We start from the raw sequence: 26,576 nt of genomic DNA, 5'->3' as shown, positions 1-26,576 counted from the left end.
CCCCAAGCAACCCGCTTGAGATTTCTACTATCTTGTAAAATCCTTTTACAAAATTCTGAACCACACAGGGACAATCCTTACCTTGTGTTCAGATAACCTTACAACTTAAGAGACCCTCGGTCTCTTAATCAAATTTCTTTGAATAAGAAGAAGAAGAATTTTTTCTTTACGAGAAGGATGCTACAATGAAAGATCACTCAAGATTCCTTATTGAATTTGCAAGTGTTTTGGCCAAGGAATATTTTGAGAGTTATAAGACAATTTTGTATTGAGAGGATAAGACAATTTGTTCAGAAAAACTCTAAGGAATTTTGTAACCCAAGTCACCTATCTATAGGCCTTTGATGGTCATTCAAAAACTTGTTGAACAGTTGTGACTCTTGGGAGTTATTTTCGAAAATTCCTTACTGGTAATCAATTACATAACTGTTGTAATCGATTACACAGTTAGATTCTGAAGAGTTGTGACTCTTCAGAATTGAAATTTGAATTTTCATTTCTGGTAATCGATTATACACAAGTTGTAATCGATTACAGGCTTTAAAATTTAAATTCAAATTTCTGAAGGCTATTATAAAACGTTTAAAACTTCTGATAATTGATTACAAGCCTTGTGTAATCGATTACAAGCTTTAAATTTTAAATTCAAAATTTGCAAATTTGTTTCAGAAATGAATTTGGCCACTAGTAATCCATTACATCCTCTGGTAATCGATTATCAGAGAGAAAATACCATATATTTGAAATCACAAAAAACTTTTGTAAAATATCCTTTGGCCAAACCTGTGCATCATCAATTAAGGAATACTTTCTAAGATTCTAGGGACTGAGTTCATCATTTGTCTTGAATTTCTGAGTTCTTGACTTGGATTAAACTTGAGAAGCGCTTATCTTTGACATCATAAAAAATTCATAGCATATATGCTGCTATAATTAAGGTCACTTGTCCAACACCATTGACGAGATGCCTGTTTTAGCCCATAAATGGATTTTGTCAGTTTGCAAACCATATTCTTTGGGTCTCCTAACACAAAGTTTTTTGGTTGTACCATATAAATTGTCTCATCAATGTTGCCATTGAGAAATGTCGTCTTGACATCCATTTGATGAAGCTCCAAATCATAATGTGCAACAAGAGCCATGATTGTCCTAAAAGAGTCTTTCGATGAAATTGGAGAGAAAGTCTCTTTAAAGTCAATCCCTTCCTTTTGGGTATAACCCTTTGCCACAAGACGAGTCTTATACCTCTCCACATTACCTTTGGAATCCTGCTTGGTCTTAACTATCCATTTGCAACCAATGGGTTTCACACCTTCTGGTAATGGGACAAGTTCCCAAACCTTGTTGTCTTGCATGGACTTATACTCCTCATTCATTGCTTTAATCCACTTTTCTGAGTTGGAATCTTGCATGGCTTGATGGAAGTTGACTGGGTCATCTTCCATCATAGCATTCTTTTCCTCATATTCCTGGAGAAATACCACATAATCATCTGGAATAGCACTTCTCCTTTCTCTTGTAGATCTTTGCAAAGGTACTAGCTCATGAAGCATAGGTTCTTAAGGATTTTGAGTTTGTTCTTTAAGAACGACCAAATTATATTGAGTGGGGAATTTAATAATAATATCTTGTAGAGGTTCTGAATTTACTTTATCAAAAGCAATTGTATGAATCGATTCTAGAATTGTTACTGATTCTTCCTCTAAGACAAAGTCTCTAACCTTATTCTTCCCCCTAAACTCAATATCCTCAAAGAATGTGGCGGTTCTTGTCTCAAAATTTGTCTTTAATTTGGGATCATAAAATTTATAGCCCCTGGATCGTCCAGAATAACCAATAAAGTAGCTGCTCACTGTTCGAGAGTCCAATTTCCTTTCATTTGGCTTATAAGGCCTTGCCTCAGCTGGAAATCCCCATACATGAAAATGTTTTAGACTAGGCTTTCACCCAACCCAAAGCTCATAAGGTGTTTTGGCAGCTGCCTTGGTTGACACTCTATTTAGAATGTTAGTTGCAGTCTTTAGTGCCTCTCCCCAGAGTGACTCTGGTAAGTTAGAATGATAAATCATGCTTCTTACCACATCCTTAAGAGTTATGCTTCGTCTTTCAGCCACACCATTTATGCTAGGTGACCCCGGCATGGTGTACTATGGGACGATTTCACATTCCTCTAGGTACCTGGCAAAAGGCCCCAGACGTTGTTCACCTGAACCATCATATTTGCCATAGTGTTCACCACCACGGTCAGATCTGACACACTTTATTCTTTTGTTGAGTTGATTTTCAACTTCAACTTTAAATGTTTTGAACACATCCAGAGATTGTGACTTTTCATGTATAAGAAACAAGTATGCATATCTGGAGTAATTGTCTATGAATGATATAAAGTATTGTTGACCATTCCATGAAGGTGTATGAAATGGCCCACAAATGTCCGTATGTATTAATTTCAAGATGTTTGTAGCCCTATATGCACTTAATTTCTTGCTTTTGATCTGTTTACCTTTAATGCATTCAACACAAACATCAAAGCTTGTGAAATCAATGGAATCCAAGATTTTGTTTGACACAAGTCGTTCAATTTTGTTCTTAGAAATGTGACCTAAGCGCTTATGCCATAATGCTCCGGAGTTTGTATTATCAATTCTATGCTTAGTACCATGCAATTCTGCATTAAAGGATTCACCATAGGCAGCTACAGTATCAAGTAAATATAAATTATCATTAACTAAGAGTGAACCAGTTCCAACAATATCTGAATTAAAAGACAACCTGAGCACATTGTTTCCAAATGAATACAAAAGTATCTTTCAAATCCAAATAAAAACCAGTACATAATAATAATCTAAAAGGCCATATAGCTTCTACCTCCACCGATTTACCATCTCTAACAAAGATCCATCTTCCAAAATCAATTGGCTTCTGGTAGCTTAGGCAACCCTGCATTGAAACACTGATGTTAGTAGTGGCACCAGAATTTAACCACCAAGTGTTTCTAGGTATTGAATCTAAATTGACCTCAGAACAAACCAAAGTAAGAAACACACCCTTCTTTGCACGTCAAACATGATATTTGGTACATTTCTTCTTTACATGTCCAGGCTTACTGCAAAAGAAACAGTTGTCACCTTGATTTTGTTGTTTTTATGCTGGACCCTTAGCAGCTTCATTCTTGGGCTCCTCAGTTCTTTTTTCTTTTGCCCTTGTCTTTAGAGGTACTCACAACATGAGCACTTTCAGTCCTTTCTTGCTTCAGCCTCTCCTCTTCTTGCACACAGTATGAAATGAGCTCATTAAGAGATCATTTCTCCTTCTGACAGTTATAAGAGATCTTAAACTGACTAAATTATGAAGGTAGAGAAATTAACACTAAATGAATAAGCAAGTCTTCTGATAGCTCAAGTTTTAGTGCCCTTAATTTTGAAGCAATATTTGACATCCCATAATGTATTCCCTGACATTTCCTTTACCTTGATACTTCATGGAAATCAAGTTCTGAAGGAGATCATGCGATTTAAGTGATCCCACTTATCATGAAGTTTCATCTGTTCAGAGGTACTGGAATCCGTAGGAGAAGGGGATTTCTAAATCCTTAATGCAAGGTCTAGATCCCACTTCCCAAGAACAATTTGCATGTTCTCTTTCCAGTCCTCCTTAAAATTTGTACCATTAAGAACCAGAATCGAATTCAGATTAGCAAATATAGAAGCAACAACTGAAAAGATCAAAACAAATAATACAATAAGCTCACGTAACAGTCATCAATGCATTTAAATAATGGTATATCTCATCTCAAGATATCTAGTGCACCATTAGTATCAAGTATTTGGACAGTGGTATTAATTGCTAGTGATATCCTTGTTGTAATGTTCAAACATTGATAATAAAAACATATCAAATAACAAACCTATCTTTTGATGTGACTTATCATTCATATGCGAAACCTCATAATTATCACATGTTTAACATCACATGTGTGTATGTAAATTAGTTAAATAACTTTTCTTTGGGCCAATCACCATTCATATAAATAATCACACACGTTACCATTTCTCATAAACAATTTACACAAGAGAGGTCACTTTGGTGATATTTTGATTCAATTAGCTCATTTAAATGCTAAATAATTAAAATGATATACCATAACTAAATTTTGAACATTGATGCACCAAATCCAAAATTAAAACGTTTCTTGAGTAAACTATTTTAACTTTATTTATTTATTTTAAATTTTAGAGGCCCATGATTATTATTTTAATATACTGCAACGGCCTCTAAAAGTAAGAACAAACACATAAATGATGCCTTTAAATTTATACCTATTATTCCACATGAAACATGTACATGATACTCATAAAATGCATAACCTATTCACACATCAAACTGATATGCCTGCATCGTTCTACAGTGTTGCTCTACATGTGTTATATTGATTTATTGTTACCAAGTATCATTTACTACTTGTCAATTTGTCATGCTTATAGCATGTAAATAACATTACAAAATCATTTTCATGTAACATATCCATATTGCCAATCATGCAATATACTCTACTATACAATTGTTATATTAATTTGATGCTATCAATCACCCTTTATATCATTGTTCATTCCGCAGTAATGTGATAATCTTATTTGTTTTCTAAAAAACAAGATATCTAATGTGTGTATGTTGTCCAAACATCATACATGAATCAAGTATGGGTGGCTCTGATACCAAATGTTGGGATTCAATCAATCAACCTAATTTGATTCTAACAGACAATCATCAATCCTAACCACATGCTTTCTATCCATGTAAAGAGAAATTATTGCATAAAGATGAATAGAACCCCATTGTGTTCCCATACTCAAAATCATGATAAAACAACTAAATGCGGAAGTGTACTTGGATTAGTTATAATTTGGCCCCTCATCAAATTATAGTATCACTAATGTATCTACACAATTGGCCTTTCATGACATATATGCTCTTAGTCATAATTTTATATCGATTAGACCACTTTAATATTTTGGCTAATAATATAATGACCCTAACTCATTCAATTATGTGATATATATATATATATATATATATATATATATATATATATATATATATATATATATATATATATATATATATATATATATATATATATATATATATATATATATATATATATATATATATGTATGACCCAAAATTTCTAACATTGTCTACATTCAACCCATGCTAAGCAACGCTCAGTAATAACCCATGATCTTATCATCCATACTCACGTTCTCTTGAGCTTTGTGATGGATAAGGCTCTATAAATAGAACCGGGTGCTCTCAGTTTTGATCATCAAACCTACTCCTCTCTTCAAATAAAACACATTGTCGAGTTTGAGCGAGTGAGGGTCTAAAAAGCTAAAATTGTGAAGGTTAAAAAAAGTTAATAGCAATGGTTGGAGGTAGGTACCTTTGAAAATCATTTTTCTTCTCTACTTCCAGTGTTTGGTCTGAATGTGTTGCTTATGGTTCAAAACAATATATTTATAAGTTTTACATTTGGTATTAGAGCCTTATTTGCCTTTGTCTTGCTTCTTTTTGGCACTCATGCTATTTTTTTTAGATATGGGCACTATGTTTCTGAACATTTTAATTCACATTAAGATTGAAAATCATATTGGAATCGATTTTCTTTTTATTTGTGATTTAAAATGATAATTTTGGCTTTGTAAATGGCTAAAAATTATTGGGTTTTCGTTCGGGTCTGCGGGTTGCAACCGGGTCAAAGTGACCTGACTCAAGGTTGAAGATGATGCATACGGCCTTTCGTTTTGTTCCATTTCCTGTTGTTTTGATGCTATTGACGCAGACTTTTTTTTTTTTTTTTGGAATCACCTGCTGCATTCTAGTGCGGGCCATGTGGCTAATGCTTTTAATAATATTAAAATCATACTCTACATAATTAACGTTGAAGGCCCATGTTTACTTTGGTCAACCCATGTTGTTTTTCAAACCATTTGAAGGTTTAATAATCGTTTATATATATATAACAACTTATATGTTGCCCAACCATATAAGTTTTATGTGAATTACCTTAATGTCTTTTAATTAATAATTGAATATGTATAGGTTTTGCTAAATAATTTAATAATATATGCTAAACATTGTTTTTCCTTTTCATATGCCATAATTTTTATTGATGGTTATACATATGCTAAATAATTAAATTAAATGGTTCAACACATATAAGATTATGAATTATTTAGTACATTTTAATGTATTTAAATTATTTGTTTATTTAGTTTAATTGTATGTTTTAATTTGATATTTATTTAAGCATGCAATATTACGTTAAAAAATTAATGCACGTTAAAATTTATCATTAGAGAACTTACATGTTTTCTTTTATTGAGTAATGATATGCATATATTGTTTATTTATTTCTTGAATTTTGTACATACAAAATTATGTTAAATAATATTTATGCAATGTTATTCAATTATTTGCATTATTGAGAATATTATGCAAATATTTAGCTCTCTATTAAGAATTAATTAATGTTAAGTGATTAATATAATTTAATTGATTAGAGAATGTCCAGTACACTATGTCTTGTTCTTTGTATCAGAATGGTGTGACAAAAAGAAGAAACCGAACTTTAATGGGCATGGTAAGGAGTATGAGGAGTAATGTAAAACTTCCTCAATTCTTTTGGATTGAAGAACTAAAGATGGTTGTGTATATATTAAATTGAGTATCAACCAAGGTTGTCTCAAAGACACCTTTTAAGTTATTCAAAGGTTGGAAACCAAGTTTGCAACATATACACATTTGGGGATGCCCGTCTGAAGTGAGAATTTATAACCCCCAAGAAAATAAACTAGACCCAAGAACTATCAGTGGGTATTTCATTGGATATGCTGAAAAGTCCAAAGGGTATAGATTTTATTGTCCATCACATAGCACTAGGATTATGGAATCGAGAAATGAAAAATTTCTTGAGAATGACCTGATCAGTGGGAGTGGTCAATTTCAGGACATCGCTTCTGAAAAAGATCACTATGAAGCTCAAGCCTTGGCTCAAGTGATAGATTAATTGTCATTCACACTCCTCAAGTAGAAATGGGTGTTAGACAACCAGTGATTGAAATTCTACAAACTGTTGAAAATGATCTTGTAGCTCAAGTTCCTAATAAGGAACAACAAGTTCCTCAAGAAGATCATGAAGCAGCATTAAGAAGGTCTACTAGAGTCAAAAGGTCAGTAATTCCCAATGATTATGCGGTATATCTGCAAGAATCGGACTACAACACTGGAGCCGCAAATGATCATGAATTGTTTTCACAAGCCATGAGTTCTAAGGAATCAAACTTGTGATACAATGCTATGAAAGATGAGAAGGATTCTATGACATCTAATCAAATTTGGGATCTCGTTGAGTTGCCTAATGGTGTAAAAGCCATTAGATGTAGATGAGTTTTTAAAGAAAGACTCACAAGGCCACATTGAGAGACATAAGACAAGACTTGTTGCCAAAGGGTTCACTCAAAGAGAAGGAATTGACTATACAGAGATATTTTCTCCTGTATCTAAAAAAGATTATTTCCGAGTAATTATGACATTAGTAGCTCATTTTGATCTTGAGTTACATCAAATGGATGTGAAAAAAACATTCCTTAATGGTCATCTAGAGGAAGAGGTTTACATGAAACAACCTGAAGGATTCTCCTATAGTGATAGTGAGCACTTAGTCTGCAAGCTTAATAAATTCATCTATGGATTGAAACCAGCCTCCCGCCAATAGTATCTAAAATTTCATGAGGTCATCACTTCATTCGGTTTTCAAGAGAACATCATGGATCAATGCATATAGCAGAAGGTCAGTGGGAGTAAGATTTGTTTTCTTGTGTTATGCGTGGATGATATTTTGCTTGCAACTAATGATAAGAATTTGCTATATGAGGTGAAACAATTTCTCTCGAAGAACTTTGATATGAAGGATATGGGAGAGACATCTAATGTCATTGGCATTAAGATCCATAAGGAAAGGTCTCGAGGTATTTTAGGTTTGTCTCAAGAGACCTATATTAACAAAGTTTTAGAGAGATTTAACATGAAAGATTGTTCACCAAGTGTAGCTCCCATTGTGAAGGGTGAAAAACTCAATTTGAATCAATGCCCAAAAAATGATTTTGAGCGAGAACACATGAAGAATTCCATATGCTTTAGTTGTTGGAAGCCTTATGTATGTTCAGGTTTGCACCAGACCTGACATTGCATATGTTGTTGGAGTTTTGGGAAGATATTAGTGTAATCCAAGTATTGACCATATTAGCACATCGACATCAAGTACTTAGTCATAAGAGAATGTGTTAAAGAAAAAAAAATGGTCTTTGAACACATTAGCACTGAGTTAATGATTGTCAATCCTTTGACTAAAGGCATGCCACTAAAGAATTTTAAGGATCATGTAGTACGAATGAGACTTGGTTCCATGATGTGATTTCATTGTAGTACAATTGTTATTTTTGAAACTCTTATTTAGTTTGACATTTTCTCATATGATTTTGTGCACATATTCATTTTTTATTTTGAGAAATATCATAAAGTTTAGATCTGGAATAAATATATGGTTTATTCATAAAGTTGATTTAGAGACTTGATATATTATGGTACATGGAAGATAATAGTCGTTATTAGAGGACCTATCGACGTGACTCATATATTTTGTTTCTTGTTATGACTAATGTTGGATTAAATGGACCAAGTGAGAGAATGTTGGAATTTTCATTTCCTATTTTACCGGACTGTTTTTTGTTGCGATTTTTATGGGAAGTGAGTTTTGTACATGATCCATTTTCTATTGGCATTCAACCCATGTTAAGCAACATTCAACAATAACCCATGATCTTATTATCCATACCCACATTCTGTTGAGTTTTGTGATGGACAGAGCTCTATAAATAAAATCGGGTGCTCTCAGTTTTGATCACCAAACTTATTCCTCTCTTTAGATAAAACACACCATCGAGTTTGAGTGAGTGAGGGTCTAGAAAGCTAAAACTATGAAAATTGCCGAAGGTTGATAGCAATGACTGGAGATAGGTACCTCTGAAAATTATTTTTCTTCTTTGCTTCCATTTTTTGGTCTGAATGTGTTGCTTATAGTTCAGGCCAATATATTTATAAGTTTTACAAACAAAACACACTAACAACAATATATCAATAAGATATTATTATTATAATGTAATAAAATCAATAATGATATTTAATTATACATACAACACAAAATTCACATAAGTGTACCCACGCCATGTGTAAAGTTATAGTTAGGTAAATTAAGAGGGGGGAAAATTATGCATGTAAAGGCAAATATCATAAGGGGAGGGGTTGAATTGTAATTTAGCATAATTGTAAAAAAAACTTTTTCAAACCATCAAAGTTTTTTGTCTATGAAGATAACTTTGTAAGAAAACATAACAACCTTTATTACAAGAGCACTTCAGACGATGAGAAAAACGAGTTCGCAAAAACACATGATATCTTTAAATTATTGAAACACAATTTAGACCCAAGGTTAGTTCAAAGCAGAGAGAAAACAAACAGTAAATAGACACAAAAAGTTATATTGGTTCGTCTCTACCATTGAGACTACATTTAGTTCTTGGTAAACCACAAAGTTCCACTAACTTTTCACAAGTTACAAGTATTATGTCATGACCAATTCTAACTTTTACAAATCAAACTCTACCCTAAGTTTGATCAACATCCAATATTATTTGTTCTACCATGTTGACACTAAACAAATTAGACAAGATTTCTGGTTAAGGATTGCTTAGAGGCTAAAACAAAATCGTGTTACATACGCATAAATAAAAACAACACTTAGTCCTTTTCTCTCAAAGTGTTCAAGGTGTCTTGAGAGCTTTGTATAATCTTACAAGAGTATACATAAATGAGTCATGTTGAAGGAGAAGACTAAGAAATGTTTGCGAGAGATCAACTACTTCAGTTTTCAAAGCTTTTGGTTTATATATAGGCCTCATCTTCAAGTATTCGTTATCTCATAACGGGTAAATATTCATTTGATCTTCATCTGATAAGAAAGGACCGTTGAGTCCATTTAATGCATGTTCTTTCCTCATGCAGATAAATCTTTGTTTAAGGTTTGCGTGTATAAGAAATTGCAGCAGGTAATCACATTCTTGTGTTGGAGCAAGTTCAGCGTAGAATAGTTCTCCTTTTAATAGTGAAGATGACATCTCAGATCTTGACTTCACTTATTCTTCATAGATTCGATAAATTTTAGGAAAATGTTTTCCGCAAATAGAATTTCAGACACAAAGTAATAAATGAAGTTTTAAAGATTATACCACATGCAACAACAAATCATGACTTTATCTACCTATCGTCTGAAAACCATTAGATGCATACCACATAATATTTTACTTTTATATTTGTTTGCATCTAATCAAAATAATTAAGAGTCTTGATTCGTCTTTAAGACGTAAACGTCCTTTTGACTCAACAATGCTTATAATAAAAAATTAATTGTTTATACAATGCATAATTTTAATAATGACTTAAGGACCTAAAATTAATTTCTTAACTCTCAGATAATACTTTGGAGAATCCTATATACTAGGAAAAAAAAAACATTAATACAAAAGGGATTATCACAAAACATTCCAAGTCCAAAAACCAAGAGTACAATATTTAAAATTTCAAGCTAAGACTCAAAATAATTGAAATAAATACATACTAATGTCCAAAAATTTCACAAAATATACCAAAATTCCTAAAATATTAAATTCTTTTTTATTTAAATAATAGGCCTAAGAAGTGAGCCCATTCGCTGGGCCCTGTGAATGGGTTTTGCGAAACAACATCATCTTTCTCACGAGTTTTTCTTCCTACATCATTCAAATCTCATATACACCATTCAATTTTTAACATTGCCCTTTTTACTTCTTCTTCTTCTTCTTCCTTCCTTCCTTCCATTTTCAATTTCTTCTTACACCATTCAATTTCTTCTTACTTTGTTGAGCTCCTCCTTCCCTTGGCTCATGGTGGTTTGTTACCTGCATTGTCACGATGGTTTGTTACCTACATTGCCTTTGTCGTACTCGTGGTGAGTGTTGTGGTGGCAACGATAGTTCGAAAGTAAGTTTTTTACATATCTACGAAATATCGATCTGTATAGGTTGTACGGATTGTCAATCCGATATCAAAGTAGACCAAGCAATGACATCCTTCTCCACATAATGATCAAACAAGAACCTCACCGTCGCCATGTCACCTGCTTTGGCATACCCATCAATCATGGTGGTGAAAGAAATAACATTCTTCTCAGGCATTGTGTCAAACACGCCTCTGGCATCGTTCAAATCCCATACTTTCACAAAGCCCTGCAACATTGCATTCTAATAAGCCATATTTATGTGAGGCATCTCATCAAACAACTTCTTGGCCTCAACAACATCCCCAACAACAACGTACCTAACAAGCACAACAGTCCAAGAAACCACATTCTTGTCAGACATTCCATCAAACACCTTATGAGCATCGGCAATCTCTTCGCATTTCCCATACATGTCTATCAAATTGGTGCCCATATAGAGATCTTGGTCGATGTCGCAACAGAACGCGGAGCCATGAAGTGATTTTACCTCCCTTTCCTTGTACATGTCGGGACAAGCCTTAATGATAGAAGGGTAGGTGAAGCTGTTGGGGAGTGCCCCATGTGCCTTCATGTGAGCAAAGGTGGAGAGGGTGTGGGAAAAATATTTTTTTTGGCAATGGGATTTGATGAGTGTTCTAGAGGAAGGTGGAAGGGGAGAGAATGCGGTGAAGATGGATAAGGCATACGAGAGAGTGGAAAGGAAGGAGTGGGCATGGGAAATGAAGAGGGAAACGAGGAAGTGGTCTTGCTCAAGGCCATAATGGATGATGCACGCGTGCACTTGTTCAAGGTGTTCACCTTTCTTGTAGGCTTTAAAAAGGGTGGTGATGCTTGCAGCTGAATGAAGACGGAAAGGAGAGGAGTGAGAGATTGAATGCATGGAAGTGGAAGTTGGAATAGGAATGACAAGGGAAAGCCTATACGGTTTGGCGAACCGTATAGCTCATACGGATTGACAATCCATACAGCCTATACAGATTGGCAATTTGTGTGAGCTATACGGAATGACACAGATTGTTAATCCATATAGGTTATACAGATCAATATTTTGTAGATATGAAAAAAACTTACCTTCAAACTGTCATTGCCACTGCAACACACATCATGAAGACGACAAAGGAAATGAAGGTAACAAACCTCCGCGACAATGCAGGTAACAAACCACCATGAGCCATGAGAAGGAAGAGCTCAACAAAGTAAGAAAAAGAAATTGAAAACGAAAGGAAGGAAGAAGAAGTAGTAAAAAAAAGGCAATGCTTGAATTAATAAAAAAAAATTGAATGGTGTATACGAGATTTGAATGGTGTAGGAAGAAAAACCCCTTCCTCGCCTAGCCTGGGAAATGGCCGAACAAAAAAAGGTGCATTTTGATCATCTATGGAAGGGAAACAAAACCCATCAACCAATTTTGCAAATAGTAATAAAATGGAGGAGAAATCAAGGGAGAAAAGAAACACGATTTTCCGAACAACCCTGGAACGATATTTGTCACATATTGAAATTAGAATAATTTAAACAATATAACCTCTAATTTAATTTCATGAATAGGAGCGAAGATATTTTTAAAAAAGTGTCACAAGGTTCACACAATTAATAGTTTAATAGTTATAAAATATATAAGTTGGCTTTAATATCAAACGATGAAATATATAAAACACACACACAAAGATACAAAATTATAGGCTATAACATGTGATTAAATACTAACCTAAATTCACATTCAATTCCATGAGGGTTGCTTGGCAAAGAGAAACCCTTAACTTCACTGAGTTTTCAGCCCACATTCTAGGGAATTTGTTTAAGACCTTAAATATATTTTTGATATCTAATAAATATTTAATTTTTGTATTTATTTCTTAATATTTTTATTTTGCGTTGAGTCCTTAATAAAATAATTTTATTTTTGGTCCCAAGTACTTATTTTTAGTCATCAATAAATTAGCGAATTTTGTATTTAATCTTTGATAACATTTTTTCATTTGTTATTAATCGGGACTAAAACAAAATTCGTTAATTTATTAAGAAACAAACATAAAATTCACTAATATCATGGACTAAAACAAAATATCGATGACTAAAAATAAAAGTGTTATTTTATTAAAAATTCAACACAAAATAAAAATTTATTAGAAAATAAATACTAAAATCAAATATTTATTAGAAATTAAAACATATTTAAGTCTTTATTCAAGAGAGAGTATGTAAATTTGCTTAACAACATAATAAATTTATAATCGCTTAATAGATGGTGGAATGAGAGTATGAAATAAAAAGGGTAAAAAGATTCCAAGTTCAATATACTCAGGAATTTAATTACATCAAACTGCAGACGCCAGCTTTACAAAAGCAAATTTTCCAAATAAACTGTGTCTTGACTCTATATCTGAGGCACCCATTTATTTCTATCCAATTCAATATATACATTCTATGCTTGCACATGCAAAACCATGACACAGCCACATTGCACCCTATCGCATTGTGACTCCATCATGTGGCCAAGGGAACAAACAAAACCTTTTGTACCTTCATGCTTTTTGGACCCTGCAATGCCAAAAAATTAAGGATTGCTTCAACTGCGCACAATTGCCTAGCCAGAAGAAGACGCCGTTCTGGGAGAAACAAGAACTGGTTCATTGCTTGCAGCTTTCATGGCTGCAATCTCTTCTAAGCGCTTCCATGTAGCCTCTCGCTTCAACTTCAAAGCTTTCTCTTGTGCTTCATCTTCCTTGAACTTGCGCAGGCACTCCTCCAAGAGTTCAGGATCGGTATCAGCAAAGATCTTGCGTACATTTATTGTCAAACTTTGGACTGCCTGATTCCAGTGGTTTCGAGCATTTTTCTCTAGAGCAGGCAATACAATAGGAAGAATAATTTTGCAGTTCTGCTTGATTAGGTTCTCAATGTGATCATTGTTCCATAAGAACAAAGCCCTCTCTGCTACCTGCAAATAAAGGGGCAATCATATGAGATAACAATAATATGGACACTAGAGCACTGAACCATGGTAACCATAAATGTAACCGCAAAGCAGTGTAATAATCACAATGGGAGTCAAAATCATAAAAGCTTACAGTGAATGTAAAATGCCAACTCTATAAAAATAAAGTGGGCACATTGGGAATTTAACCTTTGCTCGGTATCTCAGGAAGGGCTTATAAATATTTTTAATAATGAAAAAATCTAGACTTCTAGATTTCAGCAATTAACATCTCAACTTATGACAATGCACCAGTAGCAGCTTCTATTCATTCACTTCTCAAACCCTGAATTTTAAGCCACTTATTCAGTGATTTATTCCAAAAAAATTGTGTTAGAAATCAAAATTTTCAGAACTGACCATTCAGCAAGTATACAAAATAACTATGCAGATGTCAATTAAATTTTAGGGAAAATTTGATTACAAAAATCAAATATTCAGGGATCCATTTGCCAAGGCCCCAAAATAGTGGGATGTTCAGTGCATTTTATCCTATCAATGAAGAAAACACTAATGGCTAATTATCAGTGTTATCAATGGCGGATAGTGGAATATGGCGGAAAGCCCAAGTTCCGCCATAAAAGCATGCTATTGCGGCCTATGAAACTGCCATAGTGGGCCTCCCTTCACAAATTGCCTATGGCGGTTGGCAACAAAAAATCAGCCATGGCTCCCACAGCGCCGCCGTTTAATAACACTTCTTTTAATTAAACATCTTTTGATGCAATAAGTTCTTAAGCATTTTATACCAAGTTGAGAAGAGTATAAGGCTAAAAGAAAGGAGTACATATTTTTAATAATAAGTTAAAATTGCTTGTCAAGTAGACATTGCTCAGCATGATTTATCCCATAGTAATTACCTCCTCACACCCTACTACATACTATGAAGACATGTAGAAGGGGGGTAAAGATAGTAATTTCTTTTTATAAGTTCTCCAATTGTTTTTCCTTTTATATAATTTTAAATTTATACATACACATGATAGTATATTATTTTTTTGGCGGAAGAAGTAGCATCTTCCCTTACAATTTGGGAATCTTGAGCCTGCACTGCCATAAAGAAGTCGACAACATATACAAATTTTTCATGCACTGAAACAGAAAGCTGAGGAAATACTCACTCTAGAAACAATACATACTTTACAAGATAACAACAGAGGCACAAAGCATCAGCAATTAGCAAGAGAAAGTAGCCTCAATGGGATACGTACAGAGCACATAGGTTGTATTTTCAATAGATGTCTTGAAGTTAGAGAATTATTATAAACTTGAAATAAGTTTCTATTGTATATTTTGACTCCACAAACTACGTATGATCATGCAGAGCAAAATGAGTATGGTTGAATGATTACATTAGAAACCTCCCTAAAAACTTGTAACTAAAGACCCTTTACTAGCAAAATATAATAGAACACCAGAGATTTTGCTGTATATACTCCAAGAACACCAAAATGACCTTTCATAAACATCATCTCACTGTCATTACCACCATACGTTGCTACTAAAACCACTTAACATCAATGTAATCAAAGTATCCACAGTACATTCCATAAACGATAGCTTCACCTTTCTGTTTAGGGATCAAATGTACATGGCCTAACCCTCCCTAAGCGAAGAGATTATTTCCAGCAACTAGAACTCATGAGGAAGCAACCTTATCATTGTGACAATGGTCACCCCTTAATTTAATTATTTATATACTCCACAAAAATTAAAAACACTGTACACTTCACTGAAAAGTGCTATCTCTGCCAAACACAACATCTCTAATATTCAAGGTCCTTATAACCAGACCATAATAGAATCTAAGTGAACACCACAGTTACTACCAAAAAAGTAGGCAATTAATGCCGTCAAGGCACCACTTCACTCACATCCCATGATGAACTTATAGCTAACCTGAATTACTATTAGAAGTCAACACAAGTTACCCATTAGAAGTCAACACAGGAGTCTAATACTCCAATGTCACATAGGGATAATATCCAGCATCTTCCTAAAATAATCGACACTGTATTACATTGACGATATGAACATCCCTTGTGCATAAGATTAATTTGAAGTTCAGCCTACAAACCAATTTCTCAGGCTTGTAATGAGATTAACAGTTTGGATAGTTAATCCATTAGATAAGAAAATCACTCATAAATAATTCTCCTAAACTGTAGGCCTTATAATTTGGAAAAAAAAAAGACATGTAAACTATCAATTCAATAAAACTATAAAAGCAAACAAGAGTAACCCATGAGCTAAGCATTAAAGACATCAACTTCTTTATCCTGCAAATTGTATTTGCTGGATTTTATGTCTTCATAACATAACTTTTTCTCATAACTTATCATTACTTTCAAATGTCTACACCTTCTATGAATTCAATCATCACTAGCTCACAACAACACATTATCCAAGATAGACACCAAATGGAACAATTCTACCTTGCATAACCTTATAAGGAATATGCACTATGTCACTAACCATTAAGTCAACAATTTAATGTCTACGAAGCTTGTAATAAAGTTGGTGAATGCACAAAATGTATAGGGTACTTTTCTCTAAGTGAGAATCCCTAAATGCAGAAATATATAGCAACCTATTATCTGCATTCTAAACCATAAAATTTTAATGAGCATTGCATTTTCAAGAGTCAAATGCTGAATTTCAAGGGCAAACTAGGTGAATACCTGACCCCCACACTATAAACCTTGCATTAATTCTGACTAACAGATAATCTAAATGACCACAAATATGGCATTGTAAGGACAAAGTATAGTCACACCAATAACAGACCATCGATCTTTCACCAAAATCTATGTGTTCAAGCATTCTAGAAATCCACCAGTAAAGTTAAAAATGAACAACTATGAGTAGGACGTGAAACTGATAGGCCATTGAAGGTTTATTTCAGGGAGAAAAAAAAAGCAGTTACAATTTATGTATGAGACAGCTATGTTTTTAAATGTCGCAGTTATTGTTTGGTATTAATAGGCAGTTAATATGTGGCAGTTATTGTTCAGCATTAGAAGAAATAGGCAGTTATTTTCAATGTGACAGTTATCGGTGGAATATAGATATAGTTGGAAAATATATCAGTGAGGGGGAGTATGTGTGTTTCATTGTTTCTGCAGTGTTGAAGGAGGAAACTCCTTATTAGGACAATGGCCTGCATTAGCAATTCTGTACTCTTAAATTCTGATATAATTCCATAATTGTTATCCATACAATTGTGCTATTTGTTGTGCAATCTCTTGGGTCTAAGAAACATTCAAAACACCATAAGAAAGTCCAAATTACCAACATCCTCCATCAATTTTGAAAGTAAACTTCTTAGAAATGAAAGTTAAAGGTCATTTTATGAATTAAAAGCGAGAGTATCTAAACAACAATTTAAGAAACTACAAAATAATATTCTACTACTGCTCCGTGTAAAAGTCATATTAACCCCAAATGTCAGATTACCGTCAAAGACATTCTAGTTTATTGACTTAGGCAAATCTGTTATGTCTAAACCCATGAACATGGAAAGTAACTTTCTGTACCAAATTTCATCACCCCAAGTGAAAAATAAGCCCCAACGGCTAAACTTTCTTTTCGTTCTTTCTTGAGCAGTTGAGAAATTGTATATATGATAACAAGAGAAAGTAGAAACTACTGAAAACTAGTAAAAGTTATCAAACCTGGAAATGTGAACTGCTCAAACAACGACTTATTTGGTGGAACAATGGTACCATACAACGTTGAAACTCTGCAGGTTGAGTTACTTCTAAGATTTCCTCCAGCTCACCTAGAAACATAACCTCCTTGGAACTGTTTGTAATAGGCCAATATTTTAGTAATCCCTGGATGACAGTATCAGCAAGCTTGCAGTCCTTTTCCACAAATTGGGTGATGCAGTATGATAACTGCTGATGGTAAATTGGTATGCATTTTGGTTTATGAAGAGGAATGAGCACTCGCGCAAGAAATAATTTGTGTTCTTCTTTCAGTGGCAAAGCAAATCCGTTGATTATACTCCCCAAAATTTCTAAAAGCTCTGCAATCCCATTATGTTTCTCAGTTTCAAAAATGAACTGATAAAATATATTGTTGATTGCTTTCCTAATGAAGGGTCGGTGCACCATAAATTTCCCATATATACGATGAAGAACTGTCTTCAAGTAATCCCGCTCCCTGGGATCTTCTGAATCAAATAGGTCTAATAGTTTGAGAACAAATGAATGATCGACATATCTTTTTGCTAATTTTGCATCAGTCTCAGGTGATGCGACAAACCTTAGAAGGAGTTCATATACAATTTGAAAGTGAGGCCATGCAGGGTCCATCAAAGGTTCTTCATCTTCCACATCAAAGGCTTCTAGAACTTTGTTTTCACGGAGGGGGGAGGTCCACGTCCGGAACAAATTTACAGATACCATTTTCACAATTTCTTGCATCATTATTTCTGTAAACTTGCTATTAGCAGAAGAAACATAATCCACAAGTTCAACTAATGTTTGCCGCTTAATGTCCTTCTCTTTGAGGTTCTTTGTAGGGTCAGTGAAGTCAAACACAAAACAACACATTTGCACCTTTCTTATAAACAAGTTCTGCTTCTCTGAATTTGGAACATCTTTAAAACTTGGCAAGGCTTCATACGAGGAAGCTGCCAAACTCCCATTAAGCTTTGAATTCACAGCATGGGGAAACTTGTCACCATGATTTAATCCAGGAAATGAATTAGAATTAAGGCCTGAAAGAGGCGAAGCGGTTGAGTTTCCATAATGGAAACGTGCTAAATCACTGCTTCTTGAACTGGTAGAAGTAGTTGAAGGGGATGTTATCGCTCCCCCTCCTTCATGATTTTCCACTGATTTGGAGGGTTTCCGTTGGAGCCTATTTAATATCTGTTTGATCATGACTTAAAATCGGTGCAACACAAAAACCCTTCTCATGCACTTCACTTCCAGAGCACACTACTTGGCTAAAGCCCTTCAAATCAAACAAAACAACAATCTCTAGTGGCAAGATATCCCAGTTCCCATAAGTTGAACTCAAGCAAAAATGACAGCCAAGAGAAACAAAAACCCTAGAACTCCACTTCTATCGTTCCAATAAAAAAAACACTGATCTTTCCTAAACTTATTAACAAGCCATTCCAATTGAGAGAAGCCACAAGCAGAAGCATCCACCCTGCTTCAATTGAGGGAAAATCTGGAATACAAGCACATCTCAAGTTCAAAATTGCACCAAAATTCCCAATGAAACAAACTGCACAAAATTTCCCTCTTACAACATACAAAACCAAAGTACCTTAAAGCTTGTTGTAAGAAACAAAACAGAAAAAATAGTCCTAAACTTTTAATTGATACAAAAAAAAAATTATAAATGTGTTTCAAAGTAGCTGACAACTTTGACCTGTCTATTCAACAACAATATGAATAGTATAACAAACAGTTACCTTCTCGTCCTCCTTATATGAAAATTTCAGTTGAAAATATAGTTGGATCAGACAGAAACAGAATCTGGGTCTGATCGAAATGGCCCATATAAAATCCTCAGCAACAGTGCCCTTCAAAGTTTCGAGCAAACACGTTACATTAGCAATCGAGTTTTTTTGAAAAAAAAAAAGTGGGTTGCAGAGGAAGAGAGAGAAAAATCTTAAACTTGAAAAGGTGGAAAAATAAAAGGAGGAAAAAGCAAAAGAATTTTTAAGAATGAAGGAGAGGGATGGTATAGTATAACGAAAGTGGAAATTGAGACAGAGAATAATGTCTTGCTGCTGAATGAACTGAGTGGAAAGGCAAAGCAGTTTCTGCGCGAAGTTGTTGCTGTTATTGAGGTTTTGCTACAAAAAAAAAAAACTGTTAATGGTGTTGTTGTTGATATTACCTTTTTCTTTCTCTCCTTTGAAAAAAAAAAACCGTCGTACAGATTTCACCCATTCAGTCTCGAAAGTCGAAACACTTCTTTTCTTTCTTTTTTATACTAGAGTTAAGGAAGGAGTTGTTCTACCAACAAAGTCTAATAATTTATTATTATTAAGAACTTGACTTTGTTTTTAAAATACTCTATTTTAATCATATTTTTCATTCAAAAAAATTAAATTTAAGATCTTGTTTGAAAAATTCAAGTCCAATTTTACAAGAACATCTTTACTGCACAAAGTCTAATAAACAAAAAGAAAATATTTTATTAAAAAATATTACTGTAATAATGGTCATGTGTATCAATTGAAATATATTTATGGTTCACATAAAGAAAAATAATAGTATATGATTGATTGTATTTTTTAGTTTTAGTTTTAAAATTATTTTATAAAATTATTTTTTAAAAATGAATTTGAGATAACAGACAGGGAAAAATATATAAAAGTGTAAGGAAAAATATGAGTAGTAAAAAGTTGAAAACAGAAAATTAAATCAAGTTCAATTTTCCATACCATCATTTTAATTTTAATATAATATATTTAGCACTTCTAGTCTACCTACTTTTTTAAAAGTAAATAAATATTTTGTGGTCCTACGTGTACACTTTTCTAAAATCTTGATCATATCATTGGTCTGTAATCACCTTTAAAATGTTATATAAAATTTGTAAGAATATATTAAAAGTATATATAAAAATATAATTTCAAATAATAAATTGAATAGGAATTATCATTTTTTAAGGTAACATTAATTTTTATTATATTTTTTCTTTAAAATATGAGTACATAGCTGAAAATATCCCTTTTATTTTTCTAAAGACCGTTTAAACTAATTTTTATTATTATTTTTTATTCAAATTTTAGTTACATATGTTTATTTTTAAATTTTTTACATTAAATGTATTTATTAATCTTAATCATTTGTATTCTCAAATAAATTATTTAAACTCCACTTTTTTAAAGGATGAAATTTTTTATTTTAGTCTTTTTTTCTTTTAAATTTAATTTTTGTGAAATTAATTTATCATACTTATTTTATATAATATATTAAACATATTTCTTAAGTATTTTTTATATTTATATTTTTAAAATTTTCAGAAGTATAAAAATGTTCACACAGTATATAAGAAATTGTCAGTTATGGATTTCATTGGACACTTTAATTTTTTAAAAAAAAAATTCTTAACACATACCGTTACTGTATTAATTTTCCATGGTTCTTTTATAAAAAAAAATATATAATATTATATCCTTGTACAATACTTTTCATCGGTATATAAGAAAATGTGCACACAAATGTTTCATAAAGAAAATATCAGCTAAAATGGTAAATTAATTAAGTACCTTGAAAAAATATTTATGATGTTATCTATTTTATTTAAGAATATTATTAAAAAGAGTTATATAAATTTAAATTATTCATACAAAAATGAAATAAAGTTAGCCAATATTGTTTTGATATTGGATAAATGAAAAAATAAAGATCTTTCAATAATAAACCTTATTTTACTAAAAATATAAAATATTTTTTTTATTACTTAAAAGATCATATTAAAAATTCTTTATCCAACGTAGAAATGTCAATGTAATCTCTAGCTTGGGAGTTAGTGTCAAAATGACCTCCAACTTGTACCAATCTAACTCACGTGCTAGATAAGCTTTCAAAAGTTCAGTTTGTTTGTCTTTTCCATAGGTTATCATATTATTACAATTTTTAATCATATGTCTCTATTTTATTTTTAATTAAATATCTATATTAATTTTAAATTTATAATCAGTTCCTATACTTATTTGTGATAAGAAATCTGTTAGATTTAATAGAATGTTTTATTATATATACATGTAGATGTAGATGTGAATCCTATCTGAGTTAATTAATTAGATGTGAATCTTAATTCAGAAATAACTAGGAAGATGATTGAGGAAGAGCAAACAACATTACAAACAAATTAAATATTAATTATGTATTATGATTGAGGTTACAATCCAAGAGATAAGGAATTCATATTTTAGGATTAAGTTATAGTTTGAAAAATAATAGATGAATTGAAAATAAAAAATAAAAAATATTGAAACTATTAAATAAAAATAAATAAATCGATGTATAATAGTAACATCATTTAAACTAACATAAAATAACACTTAATACCTACATGTGTATATATATAATAAAATATTTTATTAAATCTAACAAATTTCTCATTATAAATTAACATAAGTATCTCATAATAAATTTAAAATTAATATATGAACTCAATTTAAAAAATTAAAATATAAAAATATAATTAAAAATTTAGAAATAATATGGAAACCTACTGACTAATTAAAACTTTTTTTTAATTTAATTTACGTAACTCATAAATTTAGGTGAGTCAACCTCGAGTTAGACCAATCTTTTTTTAATTTTTTTTCAAAGTTTGTTTTTTTATTAATTATAAATGTCCTTTGGATTTTTACTTTTATTTTATGACTTACGTTTTGAATTTATTATTATTAATTAGTGTGTTGCTAAATATTTTCATTTTTTTATTTTTCTATATTTCTTTTATAGGATGTATATGCATTATGGTTGGATCCTTTTCAAAAACCATCAAACACATAAATTAATCGGTATAATATTATTCTAATTTAATTAGCAATCTCAAATTTAAATTATGAAAATATAATTACATTAAATATTTTTAAAAAATAATATTATACCCGAAAATATGATCAAACTCAAAAATATTTTTTGAACAATTATCCAAACATACACGTATTATTCAGCTCACTAAACAAAAGTGAATAAATTAACTCGCTTTTTTAACTCACTTTCACACATACCTCTGTTGATAGGTCATTCATTCCTTAGCTAATAACAGATTCACAAATATATTGTGCTCCTTAGTTCTCACACGCACGGCTGGTGGATGAGAATCCGGGCCGTCCAAACTAGGAGAATGATACCTAGTGGTTCCCCAAAGTTGAAAATTAAAAACATCTCTCTCTATTTTTATTCTTTATCTATATTTACATTTACATATCTATAATTATACATATATAAATACATGCGTGAAATTGTCTTAGCTTCACCAAACATTTCAAATTTGAGTTTTACGTAATATATAATTATATTAAATATTCAGAAAATTTTATTATTAATTAGTTACTTTCTATGTCTAATTATAATCATTGTATCAAAGAAAAAAATTGTCACAAAATAATTATTATTTTAATTTTTAAATATAACATTAATTATATTTTTATATTTATATTCCTTTTAATATTAATTATAAATAAAAAATTATAAATAAATTAATCATGATATAAGATTAATTTTATAAAATTTTTATTTTTTTATTTTTCTATTTCTACTTAGTTTATAAAAAAATTAAAAATATATTTTTTTTGACGGAGGAAATATATCCAACTCAAATGAAAATTTCTTCAATAAAACATACATGAGATTTGTACTAAAATATAAATAGATATATGGCAGAACTTAGACTTTTCCTTCTTTTTTTTGTATAATCCCTGTGTGATTAATTAATTGAAATTAGAAGCAGATGACGTGGCCTTTTTCTTGGATTCGGTAGCAGCCTCTAGCTAGTGGCCATCCATTGTTGGGTGGGTCTTATATGGCGTCACTCCTCGTGTGTGCGTGTGACTCTGTCACAAATCACAATTCACAAATATTGTAGTTCTAGCTGGACACACTTCGTCAAATTGACGAGTTTAGGCCGCTCCTTTTATAAACTTATTGGGTTGTTTCAAAAAAATTTTCTAGAGGAAAGTTGTTTTCGGAGGGAACTCGTCAATGGAGTTGGCGAGTTGGACACGTGGCAGTATCAGGTGGACTCGCCTGAAGATGGCGAGACACTGTCCACGTGGCGGGTCCCGCCATTCGTAATGACAAAATGTTTTTTTACCGAAATTTTTTTTAACTTCAAACGGGTATAACTTTTGATGGGAATGTCCGTTTGAGGTCCATAATATGTCAAAATGCTCGAAATTGAAAGAAGAATCACCTAGCAAATCCAGGAGGTCAACTCATTTTTCCAAAAAACGCCTCTAAGTAGCTCAAAAATAGGATTTAAGATTAAAAAAATGGGTGATTGAATCTTAAATCCATTTTTTTGGAAAAATGAATTGACCAAATCCCCTTTGGGAATTTGCTAGGGGATTCTTCATTCAATTTCGAGTATTTTGACATATTATGAACCTCAAACGGACATTCCTATCAAAAGTTATACCCATTTGAAGTTTAAAAAAAATTTCGGTAAAAAAGCATTTTGCCATTACGAATGGCGGGACCCGCCACGTGGACAATGTCTTGCCATCTCCCGTGGCGAGTCCACCAGGTGTTACCACGTGTCCAATTCGCCAACTCGCCAACTCGCCAACTCCATTGGCGAGTTCCCTCCAAAAACAACCATCCTCTCAAAACAATTTCGAAACAACCCTTTTTGAGAATAAGTTTCTAAAACGAGTCTAAACTGGTCACTTTGCCACACACTTCACTTCAAGTGATTGGCCTGAATCATTCATTCCCAAAAAACAATTAAGCATCATACATTACACTTGCATGTATTTTTTTTTTTATAATGCTAACAAGTAATGTAAGGATATCAGTTAAGAATATTAAAAGTAAAAATATTTTTATTAAAAGATAAAAAATTAAGTTGTTTATGTTTTTTTTTACATTCTCTTATTATTTATATAATAAATATTTTTTATTTTAATTTTTTAATCAATACCTTAATAATATATATTAACAAAATATTTTTTATTTTTTTATTGTCACGCTCATGTATATATCATCACGACAACGACAAGTAATTAATATTTGTTGAACAAACAATTTTCAACAAGGTACAAAACTTGAACGTACTGAGGTTGGGTGGAATGAGGGGTAAATCTTCATGAATCATCAATTATAGACTTGAAATCTAATTACCAACTATTACAGTGCATTACTTTCCGGGAAAATATGTGCGCTAAGATTTAAATTTCTTGATGATTCTATTTTCCTTATCAGAAAAAAGAAATTCAGAAAAAAGAAATTATGACTATTCGTGAAAATAAAACTCATATTATAAGGAGGTTTAGCTCAATTGATTGAGCAATAAAATGTATGAATTGTTGTTGTAAATTTCTTATGTAGCACCCTCAAGTTTACTTCTCAATTTATTTTTCTATGTATAAAATTACATTGTTAAAAGTCTATATAATAGAAAATTTGCATTGTGTAATTTTATTATATGTTTGTGTAATTTAATTTATTTTTTTATAATATTAATTATATAAGTTTAGTGTTAGTTATATTTTATTTTTAGTGTAAATAATTTATTTAGTTAGTTGGCCAAAATTTGGAAACTGCCTAAATAAAAATGTCATCTATAATGAGATTGTATAGCGAATCAAATGATAGTATAATTTAACTTTGTGTGAGAATGTTCACTGTGTGAGAATCACTTTATGTACACATATTCCTAGGCGATTAAAATAATATTTATTAATTTTGGTAAAAGCAAAAATATTCATTTTTGGCAAATCTCATCTCTTTCATTTTTGGTAGTTTTGCAAAAAGCAAAACTACCCATTTGTGGTATAGATTGACATGTTCAAAATGGAAGTCAAGGAGGTTATTCAAGTGTCACAAAACCCTGTCAATTTAAGCTTACATCATAGCTTATTGGTCTTTGTGAGAAAAAAAATCTTTTGGAGCCTTCATCCCTTCATTTTGCACAAATTCAAACTTGAGGGAGTGGAGTTCAGAGTTGTGCTTTCTCTTCTTCCAAGCTTGTTCCTAGTGTTCTTGAGCCTGAGTCTTCAAGCTTAGGTAAATGAACTTCATTCTTCATCCTAGACTTGATTCCTCTTCATTCTCTTGTTCTAGCTTCTCAAATAACTTGAAATTATCATTTTGTATACTCATGAATGGAAACTTTGAAAAAACTGAATATTCTTCATTCTCCTTCAAGATTTCGTGAGTTCATCAAGAGGTAAGGGGGGTCTTTCCAACTCTTGAACCCTATGATTGTTGATAAACTTCCTTGAACATGTTGTTGCTTTGAAATTTTTGAACTTCCTGTCATGTCCTGAATCCATGTGCTAAGATGTTTTTCTTAAGTTTTTTATGCCAAAAATGAGTTTTTTTTGCATGTTAAAACATAGAGTTAGTCTGAAATTTCATTTAAATTGAAGTTTCTTGATAAAAGTTACAAATAAAACAAGTTTAAGGACCTTTAGTAAAATGAAAATTTTGTCACAAATTTGGAGTGAGAGTTACATCAATATGGACTATTTTTATTAATTTCTTTACTTCAAAAATGAGTTTGTTAGGTTTGAAAATGTAGGATAGCATATAAAATTTGCGCAAATTCGACTCCCGGAGCACTGAGAGCACTAAAAATAAGTAAGAAGCAAAACTTTGAAAAATCGAGCAACAAAATGATTTTAGACCACTGATAACTTAACTTTTGAATTTGTGCCTCTATATAAATTATTTTAGAATTATTTATTTTTTTGGAACTGTTGATTTATTTACTATTATATTGCTA

The 26,576-nt window shown here is 31.9% G+C and overlaps 2 protein-coding genes across 2 annotated transcripts; both read right to left on the bottom strand.

Moving 5' to 3' along the window:
• Window positions 1-11,396: 11,396 nt before the first annotated feature.
• Window positions 11,397-12,035, bottom strand: LOC114398712 (putative pentatricopeptide repeat-containing protein At5g37570). Its single transcript, XM_028360878.1, has one exon. The coding sequence runs from the start codon at window positions 12,033-12,035 to the stop codon at window positions 11,397-11,399; it is 639 nt and encodes a 212-aa protein (XP_028216679.1).
• Window positions 12,036-13,375: 1,340 nt separating this feature from the next.
• Window positions 13,376-20,060, bottom strand: LOC114400519 (serine/threonine protein phosphatase 2A 57 kDa regulatory subunit B' theta isoform-like). Its single transcript, XM_028363003.1, has 4 exons — window positions 19,998-20,060; window positions 19,567-19,677; window positions 17,807-19,319; window positions 13,376-14,096 (listed from the first exon to the last, which is right to left on the bottom strand). The coding sequence occupies exons 3-4, from the start codon at window positions 19,022-19,024 to the stop codon at window positions 13,743-13,745; spliced, it is 1,572 nt and encodes a 523-aa protein (XP_028218804.1). The 5' UTR covers window positions 19,025-19,319; window positions 19,567-19,677; window positions 19,998-20,060; the 3' UTR covers window positions 13,376-13,742.
• Window positions 20,061-26,576: the final 6,516 nt, after the last annotated feature.

The sequence above is a fragment of the Glycine soja genome, chromosome 19 (genome assembly GCF_004193775.1).
Source record: "Glycine soja cultivar W05 chromosome 19, ASM419377v2, whole genome shotgun sequence".
Taxonomy (NCBI): domain Eukaryota; kingdom Viridiplantae; phylum Streptophyta; class Magnoliopsida; order Fabales; family Fabaceae; genus Glycine; species Glycine soja.
Note: the sequence above shows the minus strand (reverse complement) of the source record. Positions and strands in the feature narration are given on the sequence as shown.

Coding starts and splice junctions, on each gene's coding strand:
- LOC114398712 (XM_028360878.1), bottom strand. CDS start 12,035: ATGCATTCAATCTCTCACTCCTCTCCTTTCCGTCTTCATTCAGCTGCA.
- LOC114400519 (XM_028363003.1), bottom strand. CDS start 19,024: ATGATCAAACAGATATTAAATAGGCTCCAACGGAAACCCTCCAAATCA. Junction 14,097..17,806: donor TGAGCAGTTCACATTTCCAG/GTTTGATAACTT, acceptor CTTTATTTGCAG/GTAGCAGAGAGGGCTTTGTT.